The 10,481-nt window shown below is 39.2% G+C and overlaps 3 protein-coding genes across 4 annotated transcripts; 2 read left to right on the forward strand and 1 right to left on the reverse strand.

Annotated features, from left to right (window-relative positions):
• The first annotated feature begins 144 nt into the window (after positions 1-144).
• eif3f (eukaryotic translation initiation factor 3, subunit F) lies at positions 145-3,709 on the forward strand. Its single transcript, XM_006792384.3, has 8 exons — positions 145-305; positions 723-793; positions 1,761-1,840; positions 1,929-2,066; positions 2,159-2,250; positions 2,416-2,552; positions 2,708-2,821; positions 3,425-3,709. The coding sequence occupies exons 1-8, from the start codon at positions 194-196 to the stop codon at positions 3,500-3,502; spliced, it is 822 nt and encodes a 273-aa protein (XP_006792447.1). The 5' UTR covers positions 145-193; the 3' UTR covers positions 3,503-3,709.
• A 1,384-nt stretch (positions 3,710-5,093) lies between these two features.
• On the reverse strand, positions 5,094-6,127 carry LOC102777839 (MICOS complex subunit MIC26-like). Its single transcript, XM_035908295.2, has one exon. It carries the CDS (start codon positions 5,709-5,711, stop codon positions 5,097-5,099), a length of 615 nt encoding a protein of 204 aa, XP_035764188.2. The 5' UTR covers positions 5,712-6,127; the 3' UTR covers positions 5,094-5,096.
• Positions 5,095-9,657, forward strand: dnaaf6 (dynein axonemal assembly factor 6). 2 transcript variants are annotated; one of them, XM_006792382.3, is made up of 6 exons: positions 5,095-6,201; positions 6,806-6,872; positions 6,974-7,079; positions 7,304-7,400; positions 9,016-9,101; positions 9,336-9,657. In XM_006792382.3, exons 1-6 carry the CDS (start codon positions 6,061-6,063, stop codon positions 9,463-9,465), a joined length of 627 nt encoding a protein of 208 aa, XP_006792445.1. In that variant the 5' UTR covers positions 5,095-6,060; the 3' UTR covers positions 9,466-9,657. The 2 variants fall into 2 exon arrangements, with proteins under 2 accessions (XP_006792445.1, XP_006792446.1); XM_006792383.3 differs by having other exon boundaries at positions 6,105-6,431.
• Positions 9,658-10,481: the final 824 nt, after the last annotated feature.

Consider the following 10,481-nt stretch of genomic DNA (forward strand, 5'->3'; position numbering starts at 1 on the left):
CCGCTTATAGAGGAAGATACAGTCCTACAACATTGTATCACAATGATATCAATGACTTGATCATAATTAGCATTATTCTCACTAACCGCTATTTATCCGCCAGCCTCAAGGTGGCGGTATATGTGTCCATGAAGCCGGTAATCAGTTGGTCTCTTCAGGCAGTGTGATCAGTAGTCTGCCCTCCTTTTCCAAGATGTCGGTGTTCGGGCCAGTTGTGAAAATTCATCCCGTCGTCCTCGCTTCTATCTGCGACTCTTACGAGCGAAGAAATGAGGGAGCGAGTCGTGTGATTGGAACCCTTTTGGGTAAGTAAAAAGACAATATGTTTGTCCTGCGCCGCTTGGACCGACTTCGCACGAAACCAGTTGCCGCATAGTTAGCTGCTTTTAGCTTTAGCTGCTAACACATGCTGGTTCAGTTCAGCAGCTGGCTAGCATTAGCTACTGTTAGTTAGCTAGCGGCATCACTCGTAACAGCTGGCCGCCCACTCAGTTGTTCATATAGTTAAAATTTTAGCAAATCACCTGGACTTTTTTCCATTTTGGTGGGGTTTGCACTCATTTGATGCTTAGCAACAGGAAAAGATCGCTGTTCTTATCGCTGATGTTAGCGCTTATTACTGTCTCGATTTAATGGAGAATCCTCTTGTTTGCTAACTTACAATGAAGCTGCTCGTCACTACAACAATATAATGTAAGAACTGAAACATTTGCTTTTTTCAGGTACTATTGACAAGCACTCTATTGAGGTGACCAACTGCTTCTCTGTCCCTCACAATGAATCTGAAGATGAGGTATGTTACTAAACTCTTTATTTGCAGCTAACATAATTTTATTTATTGTTGATGTTGAAGCCAAGTGGAAAGGGCCAGTAATACAGTAGCCATTCCACATCGGCCATCGAGTAATAAACAAGAGACGAAACCGACATTCAGCAAATAATCTCAGCAAATAATCTAAAGAATAACGCATTATTCAGTTAGACATATCCGAAACTCAAAGAGTCATGAATTAAAATCTTAGGAGCATCAACAAAGCAAAAGATAACTAAACTTTATCAAACTTGTGTGTTTGTGCTTTTGTGTTTTTAATTAGATGAGTCTGGGTTTTTAAATGTCCATTAAAGTTTTAATTTCGATATGGCTGCTAAATACCAGGCTGAATAAATTCCTGGTAGTTTTTCTAAATGGCTTCTGAGGCTACATAATTTCCTTAGGGATTAATAAAGTATTCTGAGTGTGATTCTTCCTGTTACAAGAAGTTATTTTCTGGATATGATCTGGGTCACTGTAGAGATACTTCATTTTGATATGTGTAATAGTGTTGCAAAGCACTACTTTTGAGTAGCTGAGTAAACAATAGAAACAGCCCCCTGAGATCTTCTCAGTGATCAACCTTAATCTGGTCATGGCACGTTTTTACCTGACGTGTGTTGTCTCCTCCAGAACGATTGTTCTTTTATCTTTAAGTAACAAGGTTTTGTCAATTGTTTGAGTTTAATCAAAAGGCATTCAGCATTTCTAACCCCCACCCCATTAAAAGGAAAAAAAATCTCTTAATGTTTATCTCTTGATACCACCTACTATGTTCAATCCTGCTTTGTGAAACAGTGAATTACAAAATATCTTACAGGGTAACTATGACTAATACATGTATTATGTAATTATCACTGAACTCTTTCACAAGTGAAAGTTGATTCTGTAGAAATGTTTAAGAGACAGTGTACATGGCTGTGCTTAAATGCATTGTTTTTGACCACAGGTTGCTGTGGACATGGAGTTTGCCAAGAACATGTATGAGCTTCACAAGAGGGTTTCACCCACAGAGGTCATCATCGGATGGTGCGTCAGTCTGTCATATTAACGATTTAAAGTTTGTTAAAAGTGGAAAAAACTGTCTTCTTTAGCAGATTTTCATCTTTTCTGACAGGTATGCCACAGGCTTTGATATCACAGAACATTCAGTGCTCATCCACGAGTACTACAGCCGCGAGGCCTCTAATCCCATTCACCTGACCGTGGACACGGCACTGCAGAGTGGCAAAATGAACATCCGCGCCTACGTCAGGTTGGCTGATCTTTCTGTCAGCGCCTGTGTTTATGTGATCATCTACAGCCTGAAAGTGCTTCTCTGAATGTGTTTGTGTGTCTCCTACACAGTGCGCAGATGGGTGTGCCAGGAAAGACAGTTGGTGTGATGTTCACCCCACTGTCTGTCAAGTATGTGTACTATGACACTGAGAGGATAGGCGGTAAGAATACAAAGAATAAATGAAGGCGACTGTTTGAAAACAAATGCTTTGTGACTAAGTATCTGTGAAATGCCAAATAATTAAATCCCAGTGTCTCAAACAACTCGCTGGGGTGCATATGAAAGGAAAGAAAACTTTATATTATACTCTCTATTTGTTCTTTAGTGGACCTGCTACAGCGAACACGTGTGACCCCCAGTCGTACCAAGGGGCTGACCTCTGACCTGTCTCAGGTTGGTGGTGCTGCAGCCAGGGTACAGGACATGTTGACCACAGTGCTGGCATACATTGAGGATGTGCTGGTGAGTATCAAGACAAACTTGTCCCCTGGGTTTTTTTTTTCTTTTCTAATTAAATCCCTGACAATTTAACTTAATATTGGTCACCTGGGAACATTTGAGCAGTAATTAGGTTTTGCGCTGATGATGGCTATGAAGTTCATGTTGTTCTGTTTCAGTCTGGCAAGGTGACAGCAGACAACAGCGTGGGCCGTTTCCTGATGGATCTGGTAAACAAGGTGCCCACTATCTCACCTGAGGACTTTGAGAACATGCTCAATTCTAACATCAATGTAAGTGTTCGTGTTTAAGTTACTATATCAGTGACAACTGCTGTTTTTGTTTTGCTATTTGATCTAAACAGACAGGCAAATGGCACTTAAAAATAGCTAGTTTAATAGACACTGTCATTTTTATTATTGTGGTAGAGACACAAATCTAGCGTCAGGAAGATCATCTGGCAATAAACTGCCAAATTGAACATGCAGAGCTACCCGCTGTGCTGACCTGTTGTGACAAGGAAGTAGCAGAAAATTTTATTGTTGTGGTAATAATGTACTTAATTTCTCTCCACGTATAAACACATTGGCTATAAAAAGAGTAAACTGAATTGTCACAGCTCTTATATAAGAGGCTTTAGGTGAGCTCTGAGTTGTTTTTGGCATGTAATTAAACTCTCCTCCTGTTTTTATGGTTATTTATGGTCTTTGGGCTCTACTTGCATCATACTGTTTCTCTTCAGGATTAGAAGCTTTAGAAGATGGAAGTATTTTTGCATCATTAATCTGGGCATTCTTTCCAAACTTACCATCCTTTAATCTTGTTTCCTTGTTATGCTGTTATAATCTTTCACTTTAGTTTAGTGTGAATCTAAATGCTCTCTTTTGTTGTTGCAGGACCTGTTGATGGTGACCTACCTGTCCAACCTCACCCAAGCACAGATTGCTCTCAATGAGAAGCTGGTGCTGCTCTGAGAGGGTTTCTTTGAAGTCATTCATATTTAATTTTTGTATTTTTTTTTTCTTCTTCTTCTTTTTTTTTTTGGCTGATATGAAAATAAAGATGTTAAACAGTCACACAGTGTTCATTCCCTGTGGTAAGATGGTAATTAAATTTAAGGCTGCTTGGTTTCTCACAAGTAGCTTTAAACAGTAACATTAAAGGAAGGATTATACTGCTAACACGTTTCCTTTCTGGTTATTAGACACCTCACATTTACTGCTGTCAACCTGCTGCACTGCAGGCTTTATGATTCTTGATCTGTAATAATGTGTTTTTAAGGAGGCAACTGACCTTATATCTTTTCATGGACGTATGTAGAGGGGGGACATGGGGTGGCTGTTTGACCCATGACATTTGATTGGCCCTCTACCAATATATTTTGACTAGAGTTCATTCGTGGTGTAAAAGGTGAGCATAGTTTAAGGGTGTGAGGCCCCTCAATCTTTCATTCTTTCTGAAGGTCAGCAGGCGGTGGGAACGTCTGCCTGTAAAAGGACTTTGGTTTATATAGAATTGTAAAGTTAACAGCCTTCCAGTCCTTTCTAACATCAACATTTTCCTGATTATTTGTGAGCTCAGTCACATTTCATAAAACATTAAATTTACTAAGTCAGAAATTGTGATTTTCCAGGAAATGCTCATTGGCTAATGACATTTTATTTACAAGTTGCTACCCAATGAGCATGGGCTTAATTTCAGACTGAACCACTGGTTGTTTTGGCGTATCCAGTTTCAGAATGCAAAGCTGGCAATAGCAAAATTGCTCAACTCAAAGCTGAGATTTTACTAATTAGTGGGTGTGTATGTCGTTTTAACTAGTGCTTCTAAGTACTTCTGGGTCATACTGTTTTCTACTTCCACTCAACAGTATTTTTAGCCATTTCTACTCCATACCATTTACTTTAAAGCTTTAGAATGACTTTGAAGTTTTTACTTTAAAAGCATTAAAATATAAAGCTGAGATATATCCAGCATTACTGAGCAGTGTAATGCAAATGGGTCTAATGAGTACTTAATACTACAAATGTTTTGAGTTTATGTAGGATTATGACTTTTTAGCAAAACCTTTTTTATACAATATGTTTAAAATCTGTGAGTATAATAATTGTTACCTGTATATGACAAATAAAACTTGAAAATAATACAGTTTCAGATCAAATGTGCCTACTTTGGTGTTTGTCACCCCATTGAACAAAATTGTTAAAATAAACGACTGGTTATTAAAATCCTGAATTAGTTTTCTTTTTGGTGCTGACTATCTTGTTTGTGCATGTGGCATTATAAGACACGGAATCAAGGCGGTAAAACAACTTTAATGTAAGACACTGCTTTATCTCTACATAAATACACATTCAAATCAGAAGGAAGTCATTCAAGTTGCAAATCCCCCCTTCCCTTTGCCCGGCCTGAGTTTCATGTGAAGCTTAGTGCAAAGTGTAGGCATGAAAAAGTCACGCTGTCTAGAAAGCGCTCAGTTTACAGTATCGGGATAAAGCTCCTGTGTGATTGGCTACTGCTCGGTTATTGCAGTCACGCCGGGGTCGTCACTGTTTGGTCTCGGAGTCGTCACTGTTTGGTCTCGGAGTCGCTGCTCTTTTCGGGTTTATTGACCTTCTCAGCTTTGCTCTGGGGGTTTAGGATCTTCTCCGCCGCTGCGTAGCTCTGCACGGCCAAGTCGTACACGGAGTCTCCGGTTGACTTTGCGATGGACGCTGCTTGCTCCGGGTAGTAGAGAGAGGCGCTCAGGGTCATGAGAGTGGTCGGATAGATGAGTTTCTTAATCCTGGAGCCTCTGGCAAGAACCAGCCCAAGGACTCCGGTAAAGCCGATGACTCCCGCCCGGGGGTAGAAGTCCTTCGGGGGGTTCTTCACATAGGCGTATGCGTCGTTCCCAAACTGGAAGACCCCCTGAACTTTTGGTTTAATTTTCTCATAGGTGACCTGACACCAAGCAGTGTACGGCTCCGCTAACTTCCTGAGGGTGGCGACTCGCTCCTCCAGCTGCCCCGCTTTAGGCTCCACATACTGAAACTTCTCCGGGGGAGCGGTGTACAGAGACAGTTCGTCCACGTTTAACGGAGCCACCGCTGGTTCCTTCTCGCCGTCACCCGCAGCAGCAAACACGGTGAACGGTGAAAATCGCAGGGCTCCCGGCATGGCACTACCTGTCACCTTCAACATGATCCCCGCGGGCCATGCATTCACTACGGTATCCACGGAGGGACAAGGCAGATAGCCCCGCCTCTCTGATTCTCACCCAAACGCTTTTACTACGATTGAAAGCGCGCCAACAGTGGCAGGAGGAATAGAGTATATCTGTGAGGACAAGGCTTTCTTTACAGATAGTAATGATGTCTGTGCCCACATCTCCAAACCATGCTTCATATGGAACTCCAAAGATATGCAGTTTAAAAACGTGTCCACATGTTTCACCATAAATTGACTGCCTGTCATGCATATGTTTGAATGGGTTCATCAATAAAGTTGCAAAATAGGAATAACCTACTTGTTAAAGGTAGATTGTGAAGGTATGGGTAAACTAAATACCCACACCTTCACGGCGATCTGCGTAACCGGCTCTGGCCACGTAATTTGTTCGACGTCACTGGTTGCCATGGCAGCGGGAAAGCCTGGCGTCTCCAGGGAAACAGAAAGCGTCAACAATCCAAACGTGAGCTGCTAAAATTAGTATACTAGCACCAATTAAAATAATTGTTTTGTTATAGTTACTTATAGTTTAGCAGCTTTCTCCTCCTCGTTTGTGTCCGCTGCGCGTTTTATTTTGTTTATTTGTTTTTTTTCTGAATGGATTGTCTTGGGGTATCTTCTGCAAAGAGCCTCCGGGCTCTGTCTGCCTTGTTGTCCAGTCAGCAGGACGAAGAAGAGGAAGATGAGTGTAAAGTAAGATCAACATGCGTCCATGTTAAAACCCTGATAACACTAGCCTTTAGTATCTTCCTCGGAAATTGTTGTCTCTTTACATTTTTCAACAAGCAAAATTTTAATCCTATGTATGGAAGGATAATCAATCAACACTAGCAAAATGAACCTTTAAAAATAATTTTTCAATAAAAATATACATTTTAGGGTATTTAGAAAAATGGTGTGAAGTTTATTAGTCTGCAGGTGTGGGCAGGGAGGACCAATGGGAGAATATGGAGTAAAACGAAGTGGACAGAATATGTATCATTGTATTTCAACTACAGCAACCATTAAGCCAAGTCTCTCTCCCCCCCACCCCACACACACACACTAATATTAGTTTATGTTCACAGGATGTGAAAGCATATGCACGTTTGGGTCCCGGACATATTGGCCCCCCACCCAAAAACGAAAAACAAGGTACTATTTTTCAATTATAAGCACTCTAAAAAAGTATTTATTCAAGCATACATGACTGTTTCTGCATTTGTCTTTCTCTCTTTATGTGACTGTTTAATTAGTGTCAACCGCAAACACGAAGAAGAACAGCAAAGATATCTGGTGTGAAGAAGAAGTGGCCGAAGGCTCACAGTATGATGATCTAACTGACCCAAGGCCACAACCTGAGTAAGCCTGCAATGCAGAAAGAGACACACACCAACAGTGGATGTAAAAAAGCATCAGACATTATGAAAAGCGGATATTTAAAGGTTCAAAAGAGTCCTCATACTTTTTCAAACACTGTCTGTTTCTGAGCTTAATCTCCTTCTGTTCAAGGTAATGTCTGGTAATGTGATATTTGTTGTGTTTGGTTTTAGTGTGTCTGCTTCATTTATCACCTCTGTGTGCAGGTATGAAATAATCCTGAAGCAGAGTGTAGGAACAGAGGATCTCTTCTTGGGATTAAGCAGAAAGGATCCATCCTCCATGTGTTGTGAAGCCATGCTGGTAACTTACCAAGTGTCACAAGATTTCTTAACACTTCACTCAGTGCACTTTTTTGATACTAAAATGAAATGCACAAGGTTGTGATCAAGAGCAGCAAGGCATGAATCTCCTATTAAATGTTGGCTGGCTTCAGATAATTCTGTTGAAGACGTAGTTAGTTTTAGACTTTAGAAAGGAACAGTCTAAAAATGTTCAGGAGCACATGTTAACCCTATAGTGACCAGGCTCTATATACGTAAAAAATATTTAAATGCTTCTAATAGTGTTTATCTTTCCTCTACTGTTCACCTGATCTCTGACAGATACTTCAAAATGTTCTCAAATTGCTAAGATTGCCTTTGTCTGTTCCTTTTTTAAATATGAAATGTTATGTATATTTAAGGGAATTGTGTCTTTTAGTATGTTTGTATTATTTTTTTATCTCCAAAATACAGATGAACTGACTTCCAATACTTCGATCAGCAACAAATTACAAAGAAGACTTCATAGATCAGGGTGTTTTTTCATTGTCTTTAACTTCCAATCTTCTAAACAAAATCTAAACAAAAGTTTTGTTTGTAGATTTATAAAGCTGATTTTGTTCATCTAGATTTCAGTGGGAGAAACATTTCACCGGGTTACTCCTTCAGTCTCAGCTGACAGCAGGTTTCCCCAAACCTATAAACAATGCAGTTGCATAATAAGAGAAAGCACCGTTGCTTTCATGATCAGAACACGCATTGTCATGACCACTGTTACGTGGCCATGAGGACTATTCACAGACCTTCTGGCTCTTTGTTAAGCAATGCTGCTAGTTTCAGTCATTATGCAAGCATACTGTGTGTAAGGTTGGGGAAACCTGTATTTAGCTGAGACTGACAAAGTCACTTGGATGGATGATGTAGTGTTTCTCCTACTGAAATCCAAATGAAAAGAATCAACTTTCTGGGATTTCCTCACCTGTATTATTGAGCATGTATTAAAACATATGTAAAAATATTTCCAATAAATAATATTTGGAGTCTGTATTTAAAATAGTTTGTGTTAAAACACTTGTAAATATTGAGATTACGTGCATTCACTCTTTTAGATTGGTCATAGTAAGATGCTTGATTCTGGAATAATCACCGATATGGCACAATAATTACAGCAGCTATTTAGGTACTTTCACCTACTGGAAGGATCTCCACAGCAGATCCGCATATTTGATTTGGCACACATTTTATGCTGGATGCCCTTCATGATGCAACCATTTATCCGGCTTTGAAATCAACACTACAGTACATTAGCTATTTCAGGATCTCAAACTGGGATGTTTCACATGTAATGTGTGTTAACCTTTAAAAAGTGGAAGTAGAAGTAGAAGTAATATTCAAAGTAGGAAACAACTAACAATCTAAAAAACCCAGCAGCACAAATACATACACGGCTGGGGTCATAAATGACCCCACTCAGTTACTTGAAGGTTAAGAGTAATTGGAAGGAGGAAAGTATTTTTTAAAACCTAATCTTGCATTACAATTGAAGAATAAAAAAGGGGAAATGTTTTTAAAATAAAAATGATACATATATATATATATATAATAATGTGAACAGTGTAGAATAATAACAATGCTAACTTTTCCCTCACTTGTAGGTTAAAATCAAACTACCAGACACTAAAGCAAAAGAGGTGGTGCTGGATGTGAAAGAAAAGTTCCTTGATCTACGGACGCCGAAATAGTAAGAGATCCTTTGAAAATGTTTGCTTTCATTTTTAATTCCCTGAAGACTTAGAGGCAACATTTAAGGCCAGAAGTGCCCTGTTTCAGATATTTCCTTTTAATCAGAGGTGCATGCCAAGATCTGAGCTTTGATTGCTTTATCACACAACTCTTAATGTCTTTCAGTGTTAGACATATATCATCCCCCCTGTGCTACTTGTTTTTTTTAACCTGCCTTTCCATCTGTTTTCAGCAAACTGGGGCTCCATCTCCCCGATCCGGTCCACAAAAATGAGAGCAAGGCCCAGTTCTTCAGTGAGAGGGAGGAACTGGAGGTGACTCTACTAATGAAGCGTCCTATGGACTTCATCAATATGCAATGAAAAAGGATGATTTAGCAGCAAATACCATTATACAAACTGACACATTAAGCATTAAAACCAGAAAGGAATTGGGAAATAATCAGCAAAAACTCTGCTATGAATTTCTTCATGAATTTTGTGAGTTTAAGCTATTGCTTGTGCCATCACAGCCTCTATGACTGTTAAATTGTGGATTTCTAATAAATACTTGACTACTAAAATGGATTATTTTCATTTTTCACTTCAAATTTCTACACCCAATAACCTACAATGACAACATGAAAAAAAATACTTTAAATTCTTTGCAAATTTGATAAAAATAAACAAAAAACATACAACATGTACAGATGTATTCAGCCTTTGCTTACCATTATGCAAGCGTACTGTGCGTAAGGTTGGGGAAACCCTTATTTTGAGGAACACTGAACATGATACCTGGAACTGTCTATTTTTAAGCAATCTTTTATCTGCATAACATTTACCATTCATATTGTATATTGCAGTACAACAACTTAATGTAGCTGTTATTACTGACTTTCATGGTGTACACATCTTAATGTGGTACACAGCTTAATTAATCTTTGAATTCAGGTCTTTTGAGGCCATTTTATACAACTTTTCTCTGGAGTGGATCCTATCTCAGCAGGGCTAATATATAGTGACCGAAAATAGATTCACAGTCACAGTCCCACCTAGGAGAATTCAGAATTACCAGTCAATCTTTCCTCATTAATGTCTTTGGGCTGTGGGAAGAGTTTTGAACATGCAAACTCCATACTGGAGTACCCAGAGCTCAGTGCTGCATGAAGAAGATATACAAGAAAATTGCTCAGCCTTCATTTTTAAAAAAATACTTTTATATTCACACAAAACTTAATGGAGATGCAGCATTTACTGAATTAAATACTAACTCTTATCATCTTTATACTTGATCTCGTTCTGGAAACAATCAATCATATCTACTTCCAGTGCCACCACTACTATTTCTAATATTACTGCAAGTAATATTACTGCTAATAACAACTTATATAGAAAGA

This window comes from Neolamprologus brichardi, chromosome 18, assembly GCF_056152115.1.
Source record: "Neolamprologus brichardi isolate AB-2024 chromosome 18, ASM5615211v1, whole genome shotgun sequence".
Taxonomy (NCBI): domain Eukaryota; kingdom Metazoa; phylum Chordata; class Actinopteri; order Cichliformes; family Cichlidae; genus Neolamprologus; species Neolamprologus brichardi.

What these genes read in the sequence shown, in the direction of transcription:
- LOC102777839 (XM_035908295.2), bottom strand. Translation starts at nt 5,711, where the DNA reads ATGTTGAAGGTGACAGGTAGTGCCATGCCGGGAGCCCTGCGATTTTCA.
- dnaaf6 (XM_006792382.3), top strand. Translation starts at nt 6,061, where the DNA reads ATGGGTAAACTAAATACCCACACCTTCACGGCGATCTGCGTAACCGGC. An exon ending in AAAGCGTCAACAATCCAAAC is followed by an intron (nt 6,202 to 6,805) that starts GTGAGCTGCTAA and finishes TTATGTTCACAG; the next exon opens with GATGTGAAAGCATATGCACG. An exon ending in TGTGTTGTGAAGCCATGCTG is followed by an intron (nt 7,401 to 9,015) that starts GTAACTTACCAA and finishes CCTCACTTGTAG; the next exon opens with GTTAAAATCAAACTACCAGA.
- eif3f (XM_006792384.3), top strand. Translation starts at nt 194, where the DNA reads ATGTCGGTGTTCGGGCCAGTTGTGAAAATTCATCCCGTCGTCCTCGCT. An exon ending in TGTGATTGGAACCCTTTTGG is followed by an intron (nt 306 to 722) that starts GTAAGTAAAAAG and finishes TGCTTTTTTCAG; the next exon opens with GTACTATTGACAAGCACTCT. An exon ending in TGCTCAATTCTAACATCAAT is followed by an intron (nt 2,822 to 3,424) that starts GTAAGTGTTCGT and finishes TTGTTGTTGCAG; the next exon opens with GACCTGTTGATGGTGACCTA.